Raw genomic sequence first — 22,276 nt, 5'->3', positions numbered from 1 at the left:
AAGATTCACCAGCCAGATATTACAGAAAATTCTTTCCTGGGTAACTCAGATCCCACCCCATCTAACATCCCATCACAGCCCTTTAGGCCTATTGACCATGAATATTTAAAGATCAATTAATTACCAAAATCATGTTATCCCATCATACCATCTCCTCCATAAATTTATTGAGTTTAATCTTAAAGCCAGATAGATCTTTTGCCCCCACTGCTTCCCTTGGAAGGCTATTCCAAAACTTCACTCCTCTGATGGTTAGAAACCTCCATCTAATTTCAAGTCTAAACTTCCTGGTGGCCAGTTTATAGCCATTTGTTCTTGTGTCCACATAGGTACTGAGCTTAAATAATTCCTCTCCCTCTCCAGTATTTATCCCTCTGATATATTTATAGAGAGCAATCATATCTCCCCTCAACCTTCTTTTATGCTTGTTGACCCCCTCAAACAATTCTAAGAGATTGGTGAGGCATAATTTCCCTTTACAAAACCTCTGACTCTTCCATAACAAATCGTGTTCAACTATAGCTTGTCTACACTTGAAATGCTACAGCGGCACTGCTGTAGCATTTGATTGTAGACATTACCTATGCTGATGGAAGGGGTTCCATCTTCACTGTAGGTAGTCCAAGTCCCTGAGAGGTGGTAGCTAGGTCAATGAAAGAATTCTTCTGTCGGCCTAGTGCTGTCTACAGTGGGGGTTATGTTGGCTTAACTATGTCACTCAGGGATGTGGATTTTTCATACCCCTGAGTTATGCAGCTGGGTCAACCTAACTTTTTAGTGTACACTAGGCCTAAGTGTCTGATGATTCTGTTCTTTACTATAGTTTCACCCAAACTGCCTGGTACTGAAGTTAATTTTACCGGCCTGTAGTTGCCAGGGTTGCCTGGCAAATATGTATGTATTCTCGTGGAGTAGTATGAAACCTCAAAGGTGACTACTGTAAATTTAGGAAGTGTTATGAGTGTCAAAGGACTATTTGAAACAACGTACCCCTGCCAGTTATGCAAGTCCCTCAGCCTTTGCACCTTCCATTATGGTCTCTCCAATGTCATATACAGAGGTAAAATCACCTGAATACTCCTACTCACCTGTTTATACATGGATAGATCACCTTAGCCTTTTTTGTCAGAGCACTGCACCGAGAGCTCACCTTCAGTTGTTTGCTCTGACCCTAAATCCTTTTTAGAGTCACTGCTTTGCAGGGTACAGTCCTCCATTCTGTAGTTATAGTGTACATTCCTGGTTCCTTGATGTGTGAGAACACATTTTGTTTGAATGGGACCAGCTTACCAAGTGATACAGATGTCTTTGTAGGACTGCCCTGTCCTCATTATTTACCACTCCACCAATCTTTGTGTCATCCACAAATTTTATCAGCAGTGATTTTATGTTTACTTCCGGAACACTGATCAAAATGATGACTAGCACTGGGCCCAGTACTAACCCCTCTGAAACCCCAAAAGAAACACCCCCATTCAATAGTGATTCCCTATTGACAACTACTTTTTAGATCTGTCAGTTAGTAAGTTCTTAATCCATTTAAAGTGTGTTCTATTGATATCATGTACTCCTAATTTTTAATCAGAATGTTATGTGGTAATAAGTCAAACATTTTACAAAAGTCTAAATATGTTACAGTTACGCACTTATCTTTATCAACCAAATTTGTAATCACCTCAAGGAATGAAATCTGATTTGTTTGACAAGATATATTTTTCATAAAACCATCTTGATTGGCATTTATTAATCATATTAACTATTTCTTGTAGCAACTAACAAAGACCTTGATGATAAAATGCGCTCTGTCTGAGTGGATCCCTAGGCCTTTGCAGAGCTGATTGCAAGATCAAGGCTGTATTAAGATTTTTTGTACTGAACACCATTGTACTAAAGGTTATTGTTAAAGTATATGGGAAGAGAATCCCTTGAATAGGAAGTGGTATTTAAAATCTCCTAGCAATTTGTTGTTTTGGTAAGTTTTAGAGAGCAAATTTAAACTTCGGGGGGGGAGGAGGGGGTTGTATGGCAGGTGAGGTAAAAATGAGTGAGGATGAATTATATGGTGGTGGGGAATTCACTGGATCCCTCAACTACTAATTTCCAGAGTTGTTAATATTTGGATTTTTTTGAAGTACAGGTTGTATTTTTTTGTAAGAGTATGCAGCATTTTTCAGAACTCCACTGAAATGCACTTTTGCATGTTGTGAAAAAGGTTTGCTTTTTACACTTTAAAGATTATTGATCAAAAGGACTTAATAGCAAATTAATTTGTCCTGAGATGTTTGGGTCTGAAACAAAGACTATTAAAATCAATTGGGGAGGTGAAGTGGAGGGGGCTTTCCACTGACCTCAGGGGGGTTTTGATCAAGCCATTAATGAGTGTATCAATTTGCTGAAAAATCATTAAGGATTTAAAAAAACAGCAACAGATTTTAGTCCTGCTTTAACTGCAAATCTTAACACAACCTTAACAATGGAGCTTCTAGCAGCACTTCCAACATTTTTTTTTAACTGTCCAAGGCTTTCGGTTTTAAGAAGCAACTTCTATTCATATGACAGGTTTCAGAGTAACAGCCGTGTTAGTCTGTATTCGCAAAAAGAAAAGGAGTACTTGTGGCACCTTAGAGACTAACCAATTTATTTGAGCATGAGCTTTCGTGAGCTACAGCTCACTTCATCTAATGAAATGAGCTGTAGCTCACGAAAGCTCATGCTCAAATAAATTGGTTAGTCTCTAAGGTGCCACAAGTACTCCTTTTCTTCTATTCATATGCTATATTATAACTACATTTTCTAGCATACTTTGAGGAAGTATAGTGTTAGCAGCATAGTGAACCAACATTGATCTGGTGATAGATCATCAGAATGCTGCCAAGTCAGATTTTCACTCCATTCACACTGTTGTCTGTGGAATTTCCCTAGACATACAGGTTGCTGCAAACCTTAGGCACAATGGTGTAAGTTAAGTGTAGAATGAAAAGTTTAAAGTTGAAATGCCCAGCCTAAGTGAATTTGAGTGAGACCTTTAATGTTATCTTAATACAGATTTTTGTGCACTACATTACACGTTTTAATTTCATAGTGATTACTCTACAAAGGACTGGCACTGATTACTCAACAACAAATTGTGCAAGTCACTGTAGTATTATGCCACTTTCACAAAGATTAAATAGCCTCAGGCACCCTTTTCATCAGGCTTTAGCTATCAAGTTACTTCTGATAGTTCTCCAAATCTTGCCTTTCAAATTCAAGAAAAGTCCATTATTTATGGCTCTTCCACAACATACACTTCACACACTAGAACAAAAGACATTCTTGGTTTCCAAAACAGCCTTGCAGAAGGGTGAATTACATTTAAACACATAGCATATGAAGAAAATAATATAAACTATTTGTTTATAACAGAATGCCTTTTGAAGTTTTCTTTAATAGCTACTGTGTTTTGGAAAACTCCTATAATAATTGTGCATTTTAAAATGTATGTAACACTAGTAAATGTGTCCATGACTGACTAAAAAGGGGCAGATTTTCATCTCATTGACACTGGTGTAGATCCAGAGTAGTTATATCAAGAATCTTGCTTAAAATATGCAACAGAAGGGGACATGGAAAAAAATGTGTCTGCATTATAGGTATTATGGTGGCAAATAAACTAACTGGGAAAACAGTTGTCCTATTGGAAGCAACAAGTTCATTATAGCAGTAGTACACCGCATTAGCACAATGGTGCCCCCAACCCTTGCAGTCTAGGTGTTACTGCAATACAAACAATGATAATCTCTTAAAAGACTTCATTTTGAACATGTCACTGAAATAGCAAATTAAGAAGTGAAAAGGCCTAAGGACTGCCCCATAATACCTGAGCTATAAGTATATATCTCATAAAACCACAGCTCACCTTCCCTCGCTAGAAGAGAGGGACTGTTGACAACTACACACATAGAGGTACAAGAAAGCTTATTCACAATGTACCAAACTTACAGATGCAGGAGCAAACAGTAGGTTAGGAATATACCAGTGGGGGAGCAGTTATACTGTATGTCACCATAGTATACTGAGGGTTTTCTTAAAGTAGGGTTTTCCAAACATTCAGACCTGGCAATCTCCTTCCAGAATAAGATGTGTTCTGGGGAGAGAGTTATGAAAATTCTAATTCTAACCTTGAGCTGGTGACATTTTGTAACTGTAACTAAATCAGAAATAACTATGAAGATTTGAAACAGGAACTTTAATCACATAGAAGGGACACAATTATAAGCACAGTCAAAATTCCATGTGATGGATGAGGCTTTCTTGTTGATGAAAGAGGTTCCACAGGAGGAAAAAATGAGGAAATACACAGTTCCCATAATTTTTGATCAACAGGTAAATTGCTATATAGTCACCTTTTGTCAGTTTTGAAAGAAGTTGTTCTCAAGACATCCATGGCCATATAGCTAATAGTATATCCCATCATGGAACGGGGCACCCAAATATCCCAAGAGAACCTGCTTCAATACAGGGGGGGAAAAACCTCCAAACACACACCCATAGTTGTCACCTATCACTCAGCACTGGAACCCAAAGGGTTATCATTAAAGAATTATAACCCATACTCAATGGGGACCACCTGCTGAAAGAAATCTTTCCCAAACCCCCTCTTCTGGCCTTCAATCGACTCCCAGGCTCACCAAGATCATACTCAGAAGCAAGCTCCCCACAGACCAGGCCACATGAACTCAAAAGTGGCATCAGACCCTGCCATAACAACAGATGCAAAACCCACAGACATATCTCCACTGGTATGATGATCAGCACTACCCACAACACACCTTTCAAGAGCCATAGGTCCTACAGATGCCTATCAGAACATGTGGTGTACCTCACCCAGTCAGTAAATGCCCCAATAACAACTATGTGGTGAAACAAGACAATCACTATGCTCTTAAATGAACTCACACAGAAAAATAATAAAAGGCACCCATGGGCCAACACTTATCACAAAACCATCATTCAATATCTGACCTCTCAGGCCTCATCCTGAAAAGTAACCTGCACAACACCTTCAAAAGATGAGCATGGGGGCTTAAATTCATAGCTTTGCTAGACACTAAAAATCATGGTTTTAATAAAGACACTGGATTTATGGCATATTACAACAATCTGTAAACCACTAACCCCTCCTTTTTTGTCCTATAACTGGAGAGGCGTTAATCGGTCATTTCATCTTGAATAGTCTCTCACAAAATGCGCTATTTATGCTAAACAATCTGTTCCATTTTGTACTTAGTTGCGATACTCTGAGTACCTTTCCCAGATGTGAAAATGAGTTCTGTGTAGCTCAAAAACTTGTCACTTTCACCAGCAAAAGTTGGCCCAATAAAAGATATTACCTCATCCACCTTGTCTCTGATATATATATAATAGGGAAGAACTCAGTGTTTTCTTCTTGTTGTTCTTTTTTGACACAAACACTATTTTCAATTTGTTACTTGCTTCAGGCACTAGAACTTCTGAATCCATGTCTTTTGCCCATGAAAGAATACAGTTTTCTTCAGTGGAATGGACTTTTCATTGCTATATGATTTCTACAGATATCAAATACTATGTCTAAAGGGCTTTCATGTTGACATTGCTAGTCTGAGTAATTGAATCTTGTTGATTTTAGAAAGGTCTCAGGTTTTCTTCTCCCCCCCCTGCCACCACCCCAAGAAAAAAAGAAAGAAAGACCAAACGTCTTCATCCTTCAGTAACAGAAGTTTTCTAAATGTCGCAGCAAATTTGGGGGCATCATACACTCAGTAACTAGCTCTTCAGGACATATCTCACCTGATGATTTGAAATCAGTCAGCATAAAGCCAGATGTCATATATTTGCCATCATACTTTGGCGTTTTCTTTTTCTTCCTTCACTATCAATAAAATAGTTTCCCGCTGTCTGTATGCCAATTGCCACTGAGTTTTTTATTAAATGATCATCCATCTTTCTGAACCAACCCAATCCCAGAAGGGAGTCCCAACAAAGCCTGAAGGATGCCCGTAATGTCTGCATGTGAAGCTATCACAGCTCAATGACATGTTTTATCATGATCTGTGGGCATGGATACTTGTAGTGCCTGTTGTACGTAATAAACAGACGTTTTTAATGGGGTTTGTACTGCTTTACCTAGGTTAAATTCAGTATACCAATTTAATATTTTATTAGCAGGGGCTCTAGTGGCTTGCTGTACTGATCTCACTGGATCACTAGCTAGAGTTCTCAGAGCTATGACAAACCCCAGTTACTCAGGGATGAGGTGGTGTATCCATTTTTAAAAATAATTTTAACTCTACAGATTTTTCCCATAAAGATTTATATTTTTATTTGATTTTCCATGACTCCGCCTACAGCATCCCCAAACACAGATCTCCTCTGAGATCTGCAAACCATGGGCTGGGACACTCTGTTCTAAAGACATGAAAAGCACAGGATAACAGTGTGGGACAATTGTCTGAATGGGTAAAAAACTCCAGTCCTCAATCTATCATAAGCGTCAACCAATTCTAGATTCATACTTGATATGAAAAGGTTAACTTACAATGAAATTTAAACAAGGGCTAATCTGGGTAACTTGTTAAAACCTTATCTTCTCATTGGTTCTGCCGTCAATCAAAGCTAAACTGAGATGAATACCTTTTTTTGCTTCTCCTGTCTGACTGCTTGTCTTATTGAAACGAATGGATTGCCTCTGGTCAAATACAGATTTCATTTTATGCCACTCTTTCCCCAGAGACACTCTCCATCAAGTTACTTCATTAATCTGTCACTGGTTTGGGTTAAGTTTTAGCTTAAGCGTCTTTCTAGTGTCATTTTGATAACTTTTTGTAGCCGAAAAACCTTTTTCAAGTGAAGTGTGATCTTGATTCACACAGTTACAGAATCAACTGATTAAACCTAGATCAGAGATACTGTTTGTGGTTTTCTTATTTCACAACCAACAGTACTGTCATATTGGATAGGGACTATAATTCTTTTGCCTTTTCTTCTCCAAGTATGATAACTCATTAAAAATGAGAAAGAAAGGAACAATTAAAGGGTAGGTTTCCAGGATCCAAACCCAAGAGTAACAAAACACATTACAGACAAATACTTTTATTGAGCAGATGTTTTATGAACCCTGAAATCCATAACTTACTGGCTTGTTTAAAATGTGTAAAACTTACGAATAACACTTTTAAATTGAATCTATGTTCCAATATTTTATTATTTCAGGATTGCTGAGATAGGTAATTATTAAAGAAGTGAGAACTAGTGTTTCACTATGGCGGTAAATTTTAGATGAAATCAGCTGACTTAAAAAAAGACGTGGTAAAGAGGAAACATTTTTCTTTATTAATTAGCTATGCTCTTCCACAATATAATCAGCTTAATTGACTGTTATGCATGGATCCTCTTGGATGTACAGATATCAGGCCTTTTTCCATAGCTCACAGTTTACTGTCGGCATGGTGTAACTGAATCACCTTTCTGGGCATACAGGGTATATTTTACCCCCTTATTAACAGGTTAGAAGTGCTGAGGTATAAAACAATGGATCCTCTATTGCTAACACCGCTGTAATACAAAAAGGGCAAACATCACCTTTTAGTAAATCTCATTTTAGGTAACCAATATGCTGTAAGGTAAGGGAAGTTATGCTTAATCAGCACATTGGAATTGATAACTATTCTATGATATTCAGATTCTTATATTATGCCCAGCACTGTGGTATCTTAGGCCTAGTAGACCCTAGAAACTTTTGCTAGTATAGTATACTCCCAGTTATCCGAACCCCATGGGGGACATGGATTTTATTCGGATGAGTTTGGATAATCAAGATGGCGGTAGCCATTCAACAGCAGGGTGGCTTCTCACACAGCCGGGGGTACGTCCTCTTCCTTCTCACAGTCCTGGCTGGGATCTCTGCTCTGCCTTGCACACTCACTCCCATGATAGCCAGGGTGCAGGAGGCCCCCTGCATTGTCAGAGGGCCAGTGACACCCAATCCCTGCAGACTCAAAGTGCAGAGCAGAGAGCCCCGGCCAGGACTCTGCCCCACCAGGACCGCAGCCAGGTGCAGGGATCACTGAGGAGTCGCTGGCCCTTCAGGGAGCCCTCTGCAGCTCCTCTGTTATGGACCTGCTCACTCACTTCTGGACAGTGGGGTGGTGGAGGGCTCCCATGAGCGCTACTGCATGCCAGTGACACCAGATATAACAGAGAAGTATCTGTCGTGTGGTGGGCTGTCCATTCCTCCACTCAGAGGGAAATGCTGTGTGTGTGTGTGTTTGTTTAATTATATATCTCAAAAAAAATTGTGTATTATATGTTGCTTAGCAGGAAAGGAGGGTGGGGGAAGTGAATATCACATTTGAACTGGGAAATGGTGAGGTTTGTTCTCATTCTAAGCAATATGATGAAAACAGAGGAAAATGTTACAGCGTAGCATTGCCATAGCGATATTATGTAATATAATGCAACTTCATTTTGTATAGACTTTTTCATATTCACTATGTCCCAAAATGCACTAAAAAGTCAAATAATGCAATTGCAAAGTTAAAAACAAATGAAATCAGAGGGAGAAATAAATTATGAGTCCACGGAGAGAAGAGAAAACCTGTTTTCTGACAAGAGCGGAAGTGGACATTCTAGAAGACACAAATACAGAGGAAGTTGCTCGAGAAAGTTGGAATTGTGCCAACAGTGGTGAGATTTTTGTAAAGAGAAGAAGTCCTCAGTAGATAAGCAGATGAAGAGTGCAGAGAATGTAATGCATGACTCATGAGGTAGTCTGCAAGAAGTTCACAGAGGGTTTTTTACAAAGAATAAGGGCAATTTTGTACTGGATACTCAAATGAGGAGTAATTGAAATTACCTGAGGATGAGGCTCATGTGTTTACCTTTGTAGATGTGAGAAGGTAGGCAACAGCATTCTACAGATGCTGGAATATGTTGAATTGGGACTTGGGGAGGCCACAGAGATGGAAGTTGGAATAGTCAAGGAGATGAAAACATGGATGATGACTTCAGCTATATCCAAGTAAAGGCAGTGGCAACATGCACACTTCTTTGTTGTTATGGCAGTTTAGATAGGAAGATTTGAGACAGGAGCTGTGAGAGGAAAAGTGAATTTTAAAGTAAGAATGATACAGGCATTACAGACAGTTAAGACAAAAGGGAGGTCTGCATTTTGGAAAAAGTTGTGTTTGGCCATAATTGTCTTGCCCAATAAAAAGGTTCTTTTTCCTTTTAAGATTTTGAGGTGAATTAAAATTAAATAAAGCCATAGATTTGTTTGGTTAAGCCAGGAACAAGAGTGAACCTGGAGAAGTTATTAAAGAAACTGAACGATATACACAACTGTGAATCATCAGTGTAAAAAGAGTAGGTAAAGAAAGAGGAGATAGGTATCAGATAATTTAATGGAAAAAGTACACAGGAAGAGAACTCAAACTTAAAACTCCATGTAGGAGAGATCTTGGAAAACAAGAATAGTTTCTCTATAGACAGAGGGAGAATGGCTTGATAAACAGGAGACACATGACAAAAGGGCCCTGGAGATATAGGCATAGCTCTGCTGGAGGTCCTGGAAGTTGGAGTAAGCCACAGAACTCAAGTAAATTACGTAGTTATTGTAATTAAAGGAATAAGGAATAAAGGAGTAAGTATATTTCAATCATTAAAAGAGAAAGGAAATCACTAAAGGGCAAATCCTAAGGTCCACTCAGTTTTATTTTGTCTTCACAGGCAAAACCTCCACTGACTTTAAACATCACAGTGACTTTAGAGGGAGTTTGCCCAAGTAAGCACTGAGTAAAAACAGAGAGGGGTTCAGAATAACACACTAAAATATCCACAACTTAAATAAAACAAACAGTAATTAACAATCCAACAGGAAATGGCCATCTTGGTAATTTTGGTGTAAAATGGGCCAGAAAGAATTAGCTTTACCATTAAAACACACTGAAAATCAAAAATTTAGTTATTCTAAGACATATTATTAATTTCTTTAAAAATTGTGGAGAAATTTAAGAGTCGATTTAAAAATGCTAGATTTCCAAACCGTTCTAGTGGCAACACTGTTTCTTTCAGTCTTACTTCACGTTACAATCCATGACCCTGGTGGGATATATTAAAATTCAACCTCCACTAATGGGAAAACAGTCTCATTCATTAACTGTAGAAATGAAATAGTGACCAGAAATTCAAAAAGAGTTTTGAAAACTCTCTCTTTTTTGGATTCTATTCTTATCTAGTAAATAATCAAAAATGGCCAAATTGTGCAACCTGCTCTCATGCTGGTGAGCCCTTAATCATGTGAGTAGTTTATTGGCTTCCATAGGATTACTCACATAAATAACACTAACCAGTATACTGGTGGCAGGATCAGGTCCTACTGAATGTTAATACTGCTTAACACGAAGAGTTATCTCATTGCAGTCCCATTAGTTCTTAAGGATCAGGCCCTATAATAGCATAACAATTCATGGGAGTTTTCCTATAGGGAATAATTAGTATTTCTATTATAAATCTCTATTTTCTGGAGTCTTGATATGCTTTTACATTTAGAGTCTGAAGTAATACTGTCATGTCCTATGACAATAATGCATAGCATAAATTTACAGGTGTCTGTAGCTGTAAAAGATCACTTCAGTTCTTACAAAACACATAAGGCTAAATGCTCATAAAGTCACAGGCAAGTAATTTTGTTCATCTAGTCCCAGAATGTATTTTTTGTTGCATCCTGGCACATACCCAGATCGTGTAATCAGTTTCAAAGGATGTAAGAGTTCCCAAGTGTTTGAAAATCTGTTATTTGCCCACACAGAGGTTCATGACCCTGAGGTACTAGAAAACAAGGCATTTTCCAAGTACTATATTTTTGTCTTTCAGAGAAACTTCAAAGCTACATATGTAGTCACACCTCCTTCCTTATAAGCTCTTAATCACTCTCTCCACATATGAAGATATCACTACTCAATAGCGTATCTCTAAGCTCTTTTTCTATACTATTTACAGAGTATGCTCAGTGACAGAGTAAACTAGATAGCCTCAAATACTTAGGGCCTGAGCGTGGAGCCCTTATTCACACTAGCGAGCACTTATTCAAGTAGTCCCAATGGTTTCAAATGAGGTGTCCTCAACCTGGCACCAAACAACAACAACAATTAATATGTATGCATGTAAAAGTAATGTGCTTATGAGATGTGGCACTATACCCTACATGTGTTTGGAAAGTTTTAGTAATACTCTTAGGATATAAATGAATACAACTGAATTACAGCTGGTTGTTTATAGGGAATAGATCTATAGACGTTAAGTTCAGACGGTACAGTCATGATCATCTAGACTGACCTTGTACACACTGCCGGCCACAGAACCTCACTCACCTACTCTGTAATAGACCTCTGACGTCTGGCTGAGTTACTGAAGTCTTTGGACCATGCTTTAAAGACTTCAAGTTACACAGAATCCACCATTTACATCAGTCTAAATGGGCAAGTGTCCCATGCCCCATGCTTCAGAGGAAGGCAAAAAAACCCCAGGGCCTCTACCAATCTGACCTGGCGGGAGGGGGAATTTCTTCCCCAAATATAGCAATCAGCTCAACTCTGAGCATGTGGACAAGACCCAACAGCCACACACCTGGGAAACAATTCTCTGTACTAACTCAGCGTCCTCCTTTTCTAGTGTCTATCAGGAGTGGTCTCCAGAGTTAACAAGTGCCCACAATTTCAGGACCGCTGAAAAAAATCAGTGGTTAACATTTCCCATCATATCTTCTTTTAATTTTTGCTCATATCTTGACCTGCTTTTTTCATTTGGAGTTTGAAATAATACTGTCATGTTTAATGAAAACAATGCACAGTTTATCCTTACAGTCTGTTGTTGACTGCTGGTGTATATTAAAAGTCAATATGTAGGCATTAGTCCCCCTGCAATCATCATCTATAAATTGATGTATTTATGCTTTGTACATTTAAGTGCAATCTGTCTCTATGCAAATTCAAAATATTTGATTGTTTTCCTGCATGTCAGTTGGGCTTCATGGAACGTTTACTTTTCAAAGACTTCAAGCCCAATAGCCTCTTTCTCTATTTCTTCGTTTAGAGAGTGTTTCCTGAAGATTTAGCATGACATTCTCTCCCCCGTTACATCCATTTAGGGCTGCTCAGGCAATGCAAGGTAGCAGAATCTGTTGCAAACTGGCCAGGGGAGAATTTCCCTGCCATAAGGTAGCTCACATCTGTCAGTAAGCGGTATAACTGGCCAGCATAAAATGCCTCCCTTCCGCCATATTCTGAGCAGAGCTCACACAGAAAGAAATTAATCTGGATCAGTGATAGAGAAGAGGGTCGCTTACCTGGGATCTGATCCAGTGCCCAGTGAAGTCAGTGGAAAGATCCATTGATTTTAATGGGTGTTGGATGAGGTCCCTCACCCACCCACATCAGTTAAATAAACCCTGAAGATGAACTGAATGATACATCTTGCAGAACTATCAAAAACTGTTTTAAACTCAGGAATACAAAACAGAGCTGCAGAATGGTGTTTAATATATTAAAAAAATTGTGAGTAACCCTGCTTTAAAAAGTAATCTTGAGTTTTATATAACAGGCTTTGTTCAAAATACATCTTTACCTTTTGATTAGCATAGTGCTACTTCATTTCTAAACATTTACTACAAGCTGAGGGCTCTTTGCAGACTCCCCTTTGTCTGACTCCTAATGCTAGAGTTCAAATTATGAATAGTAAGATTACCTTTCTGATTATGGAGATTTTATGGTCAATAATTCTCTAATGTGTTTTTCTAACCAAATCCACCTTGATAGTCATTATTATAAAGATGACAGTTTTATTCTCATTGATTTACATCATGGTATCTTGTTCAAAAAGTTAAATGGTTTATTTCCTGAAGCCATAAGTGGAGGTTGTTATTGTGACAAGCTCATAAAATATTTTCATGTGAACTGAACATTCTATTAAAAAAAAATCCTCCCTAAGTACCACAGACTTCTTCCCTGACTCAGTATCATGTTCATTAAATCACTGGTTATATAACACAATCCCAAACTCTGAGACAAAATCAGGTTGTACCACATTAGTCTCTGGCTTGCTTTGGAATGGGAAAATAGTTTTCTAGCACTCAGGACCAGTGGTTCTCAACCAGGGGTACATGTATCCCTGGGAGTTCATAGAGGTCTTCCAGGGGGTACATCAACTCATCTAGATATTTGCCCAGTTTTACTTACAGTAAGCTACATAAAAAGCACTAGCAAAGACAGTACACACTAAATTTTCATACAATGACTTGTTTATACTGCTCTATATACTATACACTGAAACGTAAGTACAGTATTTATATTCCAATTTATTTATTTTATAATTATATGGTAAAATGAGAAAATAAGCTATTTTTCAGTAATAATGTGATGGGACACTTCTGTATTTTTATGTCCGATTTTGTAAGCAAGTAGTTTTTAAATTAGGTGAAACTTGGAGTACACAAGACAAATCAGACTCCTCAAAGGGGGTATGGTAGTATGGAAGCCCTGGCTGGGATGATTTAATTGGGGATTGGTCCTGCTTTTGAGCAGGGGGTTGGACTAGATGACCTCCTGAGGTCCCTTCCAACCCTGATATTCTATGATTCTATGAAAGTTTGAGAGACACTGCTCTGGACTCTCAGTTTAAACACATACTCTCCTGCCAGCTAACATGTTCAACACTTCTCAGTTCATAATGGACTGATTTCTCTCTTGGGTAAAATCCCTCTGAGTGCTGAGCGCAACATTTTAAATATGGTACCAGTACAAAGAACTATGATTACAGAATGTATTAATATTATATACAAGGCAAAACTACTGTAACACAGACTGACCCTGGTCATTGGCAGCTAGGATCAAACCTGGGAATCTCTGGAGTTTAATGCATGAGCTTCTACTGCTTGAGCTAAGAGACACATCTCTTTTAGCTACTCCTGTAACAGGCTCATCAATCTCTACCTGGTCTAGCCAGGGACAGAGCGCCACACCAAGCAGGCATGGGTTGCATAATACATCACAGGACATATACTGTATCATCCATATAGAAACTGAATTACTAAAAATGTCCAGTAAATACATTTATGTAATTGGAAAGTTATGTTACAGAGAAAGAAAAGGGGAGAATTAATAAAAATGGTAAATATCAATTCTGTGCTAAGGACTGACACGCATACACTTAGCCAGTGAATGCAGGAATCATCTTCCTTTCTTGTGGTGTCATCCTTACCCATCTCCTAAAGACCAATAACCCCACACTGTGAAGGACTGGGAGGCTGGCTTCATCTCGATATAGGCATCCTATTTGGTTCACACACATTATTTCTCTGAGTCTCTATTTCTTTAGAAGGTCACAGGAGACAATGTGGGTGCTCAGAACATCTTTCTGAAATGACGTAACTTAACCCCATGAAATAGATTGGTTTCAGAGTAGCAGCCACGTTAGTCTGTATTTGCAAAAAGAAAAGGAGTACTTGTGGCACCTTAGAGACTAATCAATTTATTTGAGCATAAGCTTTCGTGACCTACAGCTCACTTCATTGGATGCACGAAAAGCTTATGCTCAAATAAACTGGTTAATCTCTAAAGTGCCACTAGTACTCCTTTTCTTTTTATGAAATAGATTGTGGTTCTACCACTGTTCCTATGGCAGCCAATCATTTGAGCCTCAACAGCCCATGTGAAAGATCAGAAACCATTTTTCCCTCTGGAGTTGTTAAAAAATCGCCATTATGCTTCAACACGGACAGTTTTTAAAAATTATTTGCACAGCTGAGATACTGGCGTCTAATTCCACCTCAGTTCAAAATTTTGGTATTTGGCAAAAAAGATACACCTATGCTGAGAGAAAATTATTCATATGAAGTTTCACTGAAAATGTGTCAAGTTTCATTGAACATTTCTAAAGTTCCATGAAACTGCTTCAAATTTAAGAACTTAAAATTGAAAATAGGCAAATTTACAAATTAATACATTTTCATGCAAGTTTTTTGTCTGCCTGAATTGATATTTTTTATTCACCACTGAAAGGGTATCCTGCCATGACAAAGCAATGGATCAGCTGTGAACTTAAGAGACAACTTAAGTATAATAACTAAAGTAGCCCTTTGACACCCCAATGCTCCTTTTCTACAGTAGAATGGACCAAAGGATCCATTCAGCAGTGACTCAATTCTATTCAGCTTCTGATACTGCACTCAGTCAGTTTTTGTAAACTGCAGCACCTAGATGTCTAAAATTATAGTAGATAAAAGCAGAATTGTTTTAGTGGTATACAAGTTCAAAAATGATATAATACCAGTAATATTTTCCACTGTTACTTCTCCAAACCTACCTATCTGAGCTTGTCTTCCCCGCTCCTTGTTTCCAGTTGCATTAATTTATTTAAATTCAACATGGGTGCCAGAAGAAAGTTCCAAAAGTTTGGCCTAAAGTTCTTGGGACCAAAATAACAGTGACAAAGAGAAAATACAGAAAGAAAGACAAAAGACACAGGTAAACATGTCCAATAAGTTCTTGGGATGTATTGGGGACAACTTCTTGTTTCAGAAGGTGGAGGAAGTAACCTGTGAGGCCGGCCATTTTAGACTGGATTCTGACTAACAGAGGAATTGGTTGAGAATCTGATGGTGGAAGGCAATTTGGGTGCAAGTGATCATGAAATGACAGATTTTGTGATTCTAAAGACAGGAAGGAGTGAGAACAGTTGATTAAGGACGATGGGATTTCAAAAAAGCAGACCTTAAAAACTTCATAACTCATAGATAAGATCCCATTGGAAGGTAATTTAAGGGAAAAAAGCAATTCAGGAGACCTGGCAGTTTCTTAAAGAGACAATATTAAAGGTACAACTGCAAATTATCTCAATGCAAAGGAAAGATAGGAAGAATAGTAAGAGGCTAATATGGTTCCATCAGCAGCTCTAACGACCAGAAAAATCAAAAAGGAATACTATAAAAAGTGAAACAGAAAAATTACTAAGGAGGAGCACAAAAGAATAGCACAAGCACATAGGGACAAAAGAAGAAAGGCTAAGGCACAAAATGAGTTAAACCTATCAAGGGACAAAAAAGGCAATATGAAGAGGTTCTATAAGTATATTAGGAGCAAGTGAAAGATGAAGGAAAGTGTAGGTCCTATACTTAGTGGGGAAGAAGATCTAAAAATGGATACTATCAAGAAGGTGGGGGTGTTTAATGCCTATTTTGCATCAGTCTTCACTAAAAAGGTAACTTGTAACCAGATACTTAGCACAATTAATATTACCAGGAAATGGGAAGGAACTCAAGCCAAAATAGGGAAAGAGCAGGTTAAAGAATATACATATTGAAGTTGGCAGGGCCTGATGAAATGCACCTTAGAATACTTAAGGAACTAACTGAAGTAATCTTGGAACCACTAGCAATTATCTTAGAGAACTCCTGGAGTAAGATCCCTGAGGACTGGAGAAGGGCAAACATAGCTCCTATCTTTAAAAAGGGGAGAAAATAAGACCTGATGAATTATAGATTAGTCAGCCTAACTTCAATACTTGAAAAAAGATACCAAAACAAATTTTTAAACCATCAATTTGTAAGAATTTAGGAGTTATTAGAGTGATAAGTAATTACCAACACAAGATTTTTCAAGAATAAACCATGCCAAACAAACCTAATTCCCTTCTTTGACACGCTTACTGGGATAGTAGATAAGGGGAAAGCAGCAGATGCAACATATCTTGATTTTAATAAGGCTTTTGACACAACATTGTCATACATAAATTAGGGAAATGTGGTCTAGATGAAGTAACTATAAAAGTGGGTGCACAACTGGTAGAAAAACCATACTCAAAAGAGTAGTTATCCATAGATAGCTGTCAAACTGGGTAGGACATATCTAGTGGGTCCTGCTGGAATCTTTCTTGGGTCTGGTAGTAGTCAATATTTTCATTAATGACTTGGATAATGGTGTGGAGATTATGTTAATTAGATTTGCAGGTAACACCAAGATGGGAAGGGTTGCAAACAGTTTGGATGACAGGATTAGAATTCAAAAGGGCCTTGAAAAAATTGCAGAATTGGTCTGAAATCAACAAAATGGAATTCAATAATGACAAATGTAAAGTACTACACTTAGGGAAGTAGAATCAAATGCAAATGACAAAAGAGAAATAACTGGCTAGTTGGTGCTGAAAAGGACAGGTAGGTTATAGTGGATCACAAACCTGATATGAGCCAACATTGTGATGCAGTTGCAAAAAATGGGTAATATCCTTCTGGGGTGTATTAACACAAGTGTCATATGTAAGACATTTGTGTTAATTGAGGTAATTGTCCCGCTCTACTTGGCATTGGCAAGGCCTCAGCTAGCATACTGTGTCCAGTTCTGGGCACCACACTTTATGAAAGATGTAGACAATTTGGAGAGAGTCCAGAGGAGAGCAACAAAAATAGTTAGAAAACCTGACCTATGAAGAAATGTTAAAAAAACTGGGCACATTTACACTTGAGAAAAGAAGACTGAGAGGGGACCTGATAGCAGTCTTCAAATATGTTGAGTGCTGTTAAAAAGAGATAGTGATCAACTGATCTCCGTGTCCCTTTAAGATAGGACAAGAAGTAATGGAATTAATCTGCAGCAGGGGAGGTATAGATTAGCCATTAGAAAAATTTTCTAACTATAAGGATATTTAAGCAAGGAAATAGGATTTTAAGGGAGATTATGGAATGGAACAGGTTGGACAAACATCTGTCAGGGATGGTCTAAATCAGGGGTAGGCAACCTATGGCACGTGTGCCAAAGGCAGTACGCGAGCTGATTTTCAGCAGCACTCACACTGCCGGGTCCTGGCCACCAGTCCGGGGGGCTCTGCATTTTAATTTAATTTTAAATGAAGCTTCTTAAACATTTTTAAAAACTTATTTACTTTACATACAACAATAGTTTAGTTATATATTAAAGACTTATAGAAAGAGACCTTCTAAAAATGTTAAAATGTATTACTGGCACGCGAAACCTTAAATTAGAGTGAACAAATGAAGACTCGGGACACGACTTCTGAAAGGATGCCGACCCCTGGTCTAGGTACATTTGTTCCTGCCTCAGTGAACTGGACTAGATGATCTCTCGAGGTCCCTTTCAGACCTACATTTCTATGCATCTACATATGATCTCAATTATATTTTACTATTAGAAAATATCTGACAATTAAAAAAACCCATAAATATTTGATTTAAACACAGCACCTGAGGATATAATCTAGAAACCACTATCCAGAAAGTTAACAAGGGTAAATCCGGTCCTCACCTCTGCGGGTCAGGGGCCCTCTTAGCATTAGAACTGATGCAGTTCTGCTGCGTGTGGGTCAGAGGCTAGATCTCAAGAAGAAACCCACATTAGCACAATGTGGAGCCTAGCCAAGCTTTGGACTACAGTGTTTTTAGATGTCAAGGACGTGACGATGGCCTCATTCTGCTCCCACTGAAGTCAACAGTAAAACTCCCAGAAGCTGAACACTTTTGAATGTCCAATCTACAGCAATTATGTTCTGTGAACTCATGCTGATTTTCATTTGAAAGGAAAGTAGTGCTTGCTACTAACAGTGGAATATTGAAATTTTAGAAAACTTCAATTTTAGAAAACTTCTGGCAAAGTTTGATCTGGAGGTTAATGTTAAAAGGCAGAGGCATATGATAAGGTGACACAGCAGAGTGAAAATTTTGGAAAAAGGGCAGGAAGCAAAGAACAGCCATAAATTCTTCAAGCTAGAAAGGTTACTAGAGGGTTACCAAACAGATTAATCTTGGGATCCCCCTTTGTACTTGTCATAAATATAAAGGGAAGGGTAAACCCCTTTGAAATCCCTCCTGGCCAGGGGAAAGCTCCTTTCACCTGTAAAGGGTTAAGAAGCTAAAGGTAACCTCGCTGGCACCTGATCAAAATGACCAATGAGGAGACAAGATATTTTCAAAAGCTGGGAGGAGGGAGAGAAACAAAGGGTCTGTGTCTGTCTGTAGTCGTCTTGGCCGGGGATAGACCAGGAATGGAGTCTTAGAACTTTTAGTAAGTAATCTAGCTAGGTATGTGTTAGATTATGATTTCTTTAAATGGCTGAGAAAAGAATTGTGCTGAATAGAATAACTATTTCTGTCTGTGTATCTTTTTTGTAACTTAAGGTTTTGCCTAGAGGGGTTCTCTATGTTTTTGAATCTAATTACCCTGTGAGATATCTACCATCCTGATTTTACAGGGGGGATTTCTTTATTTCTATTTACTTCTATTTTTTTATTAAAAGTCTTCTTGTAAAGAAAACTGAATGCTTTTTCATTGTTCTCAGATCCAAGGGTTTGGGTCTGTGGTCACCTATGCAAATTGGTGTGGCTTTTTATCCAACATTTCCCAGGAAAGGCGGGGTGCAAGTGTTGGGAGGATTATTCATTGTTCTTAAGATCCAAGGGTCTGGGTCTGTAGTCACCTAGGCAAATTGGTGAGGCTTTTTACCAAACCTTGTCCAGGAAGTGGGGTGCAAGGTTTTGGGAAGTATTTTGGGGGGAAGGACGCGTCCAAACAGCTCTTCCCCAGTAACCAGTATTAGTTTGGTGGTGGTAGCGGCCAGTCCAAGGACAACGGGTGGAATATTTTGTACCTTGGGGAAGTTTTGATCTAAGCTGGTAAAGATAAGCTTAGGAGGTTTTTCATGCAGGTCCCCACATCTGTACCCTAGAGTTCAGAGTGGGGGAGGAACCTTGACAGTACTGCTTTCATGATTAATGTCTTGGGTGGCAGAACAGAATGATATTTCAGTTGCAGGACTTAACAGTGGTATCAAAATGGTGTAATAGGGTGGAGAACCAGGCCTACTGATTTGAGATTTGGGATTACAAATGAAGAGGAAGAATATTAAACACACACACACACACACACACACACACACTTCCCATTTAAATCCCTAGATTAAGAAGTTAAAAATGTGGATAAATGTAAAATAATAAATTTAGACATACTCCTGCTAGGTGCTAAGCACCTTCAATTCCCATAGACTACAATACTCAGCAATAAAAATACGAGTTACTTATCTACTGGAACAACTCACTGATGATATGGGGGATTCCCCCATCACTTGAAGTCTTTAAATCAAGATTGAGAATGCTTTTTTGAAAGCCATCCAACCAGAAAATATGGGATTGATAAAGGAATTACTGGGTAAAATTCTATGACTCATGTTACGCAGGAGGTCAGGCTAGATGATCATAAAGGTCCATTCTGGTCTTAAAATCTATGCATCATATAGTACTGTAAATAGCTGGTCAATGAATTTTATCCCAGAGAACATTCAGTGCCATGGTAGATCCCATAATCCTGAACAGATTATGATAAATTTCTAGAGGACTACATACAAATCTCTGCTTTGCTGACAATTTTTTGGGCCACATACTGTGTACACATGACACTTTTTGGCTGACAGCACTAACAGCAGGTACATATTTTTGCATAATATATTTTATTTGCCAAGCCAAGGTCAGCTTTGATACAGCATGCAACACATCCTGTAAATTGCAAGTCAGATTGAGAGTTTCACTGATACATACATGCCCCCATGCCTATTACTATGTGAGCATGAGACGGCTGTGTAACTGACTCACCAAAATTTAATGAAATTCATTTATATTTTGAAATAGACCTGCAGGCACCTGCATTTGCAGTTACTGCCTCCCTCCAATGACCTAATTTGCATATTTAAATTAGAGCCCCCAATTCCATTAGACTGTTCCTGCATTCAAAGTGACTTTTCCTGAGAAGTTGCCAAGTGGGTTGAAAGGTACAGTTGGGGGGACATTGGAGGTTAATTTGGTGCTGCAAGCTTCAAAGAACATTCTGTTTAAATGCAGACAATTTAAATCCAAGAAACTCATTCTGTGCTTTTGCAGCATGTGATTAGTTACTCCAGGGATACTGAAATCAATATTTTTATACCACACATCAACATCTGGACAATGCATAGTACACATTTAGAAAATAATATCTTAAAAAAATATTTGTTTTCTTTTAATAAAATGCTTAGTGATATCACCGAAAGGTTTATTGATTTTTTTGTACCTGTAAGTGATATGTTTGTGTTGCCACTTCTGTCCTGTTAATGCATATCGTTTTCGACGAATGTTAAACTTGGAGTTACCTCTTCTCTGGTCAGGCACACCACATCGAGGCTTCTTCATCCAACTGCAAAAATCAGTATTGCACAGTTACACTACCTTATCAGCCATATTCAGGCCAGAAAGCAAATTGCAACAGACTTATCCAACAGACGGCAATATCAACACCTCTTAAAAGTTATACATTGTTCGCTTTTACATTTACTCACAATAATGATCACAAATATGAGAAGTTGCATGGCTAAAGAAGTTACATGGTTGGTGGGGGGGGTGAAGAATAACATGGGGCAACAGAGCTTCGCCACCTCCCATGCCTTTCAAATATAAATTCCTCTCCCATTATTTTTTAAATTTGTGTTCCCTGCAATCACTGCATAATAGCGCTTTGCCATCTCTCAACTGGCCAAGTCTTTTAGCATTAATAATTTATTCTGACTCTAATGAGATAACCAGGATCTATATTATAGATTATTGACTACAGGTGAGGTTAAATATTTACATGAAGATTTAAAGTCTTGATTCTTTAATCATAATTTTTCATTTCATATTCTTTCTTTTCTGCCACAGTGTCTTTATGTTTGGACAAACCCAATTCCCTTTCATCAAATGGTCCACTCCAAAAACATAAGGGGATTTTATCCAAGAGTCTGGGACTGTTAAAGTAACTATATCATTGAGTTCCCCATTAAATATTTGACTGCTCTACTGCCCCTCTATATTAGGAAGAAGAGCCACCTTAAATAGTAAATGTAGCATCTCAAACTCAACAATTTGCCTGAACATTTTGAATGTGCTGTGTAGCATTAACTTCAAAGCCTCTGATCCACTTTTGCTATGTCCCACAAGAGTTCAACCAGCTAGTGCCAACTGGTGAAAAACAGAGAGCAACATGAAAGTGTGTTGAAGCTCTAGTGTTTCTGTGGAAGGTGTTTACTTGGAAAGGTGGGTTTCAAATATTTTAAGTTTTAAGAAGTGTATGTCAGAGTTATAGATTTGGTTTGATGGTATGATTTAGGTGTACATAAGAAAGTACCAGATTCTGATATTCATGCTCTAGTTGAATGAATGGTTTCTCACTTGTGGAGTAAGGGGTTATTTACCATG

The 22,276-nt window shown here is 38.2% G+C and overlaps 1 protein-coding gene across 1 annotated transcript in view; it reads right to left on the bottom strand.

Moving 5' to 3' along the window:
• MMP16 (matrix metallopeptidase 16) overlaps window positions 1-22,276 on the bottom strand; it is a 243,953-nt gene that overhangs the window by 96,179 nt on the left and 125,498 nt on the right. The window contains exon 3 of the mRNA XM_077810049.1: window positions 21,117-21,239. Within this exon, the coding sequence (XP_077666175.1) occupies window positions 21,117-21,239 (123 nt within the window). The remainder of the gene's footprint in view (window positions 1-21,116; window positions 21,240-22,276) is intronic.

This window comes from Eretmochelys imbricata, chromosome 2, assembly GCF_965152235.1.
Source record: "Eretmochelys imbricata isolate rEreImb1 chromosome 2, rEreImb1.hap1, whole genome shotgun sequence".
In the NCBI taxonomy this organism is placed as follows: Eukaryota; Metazoa; Chordata; order Testudines; family Cheloniidae; genus Eretmochelys; species Eretmochelys imbricata.
This window is presented reverse-complemented; position numbering and strand designations above follow the sequence as displayed.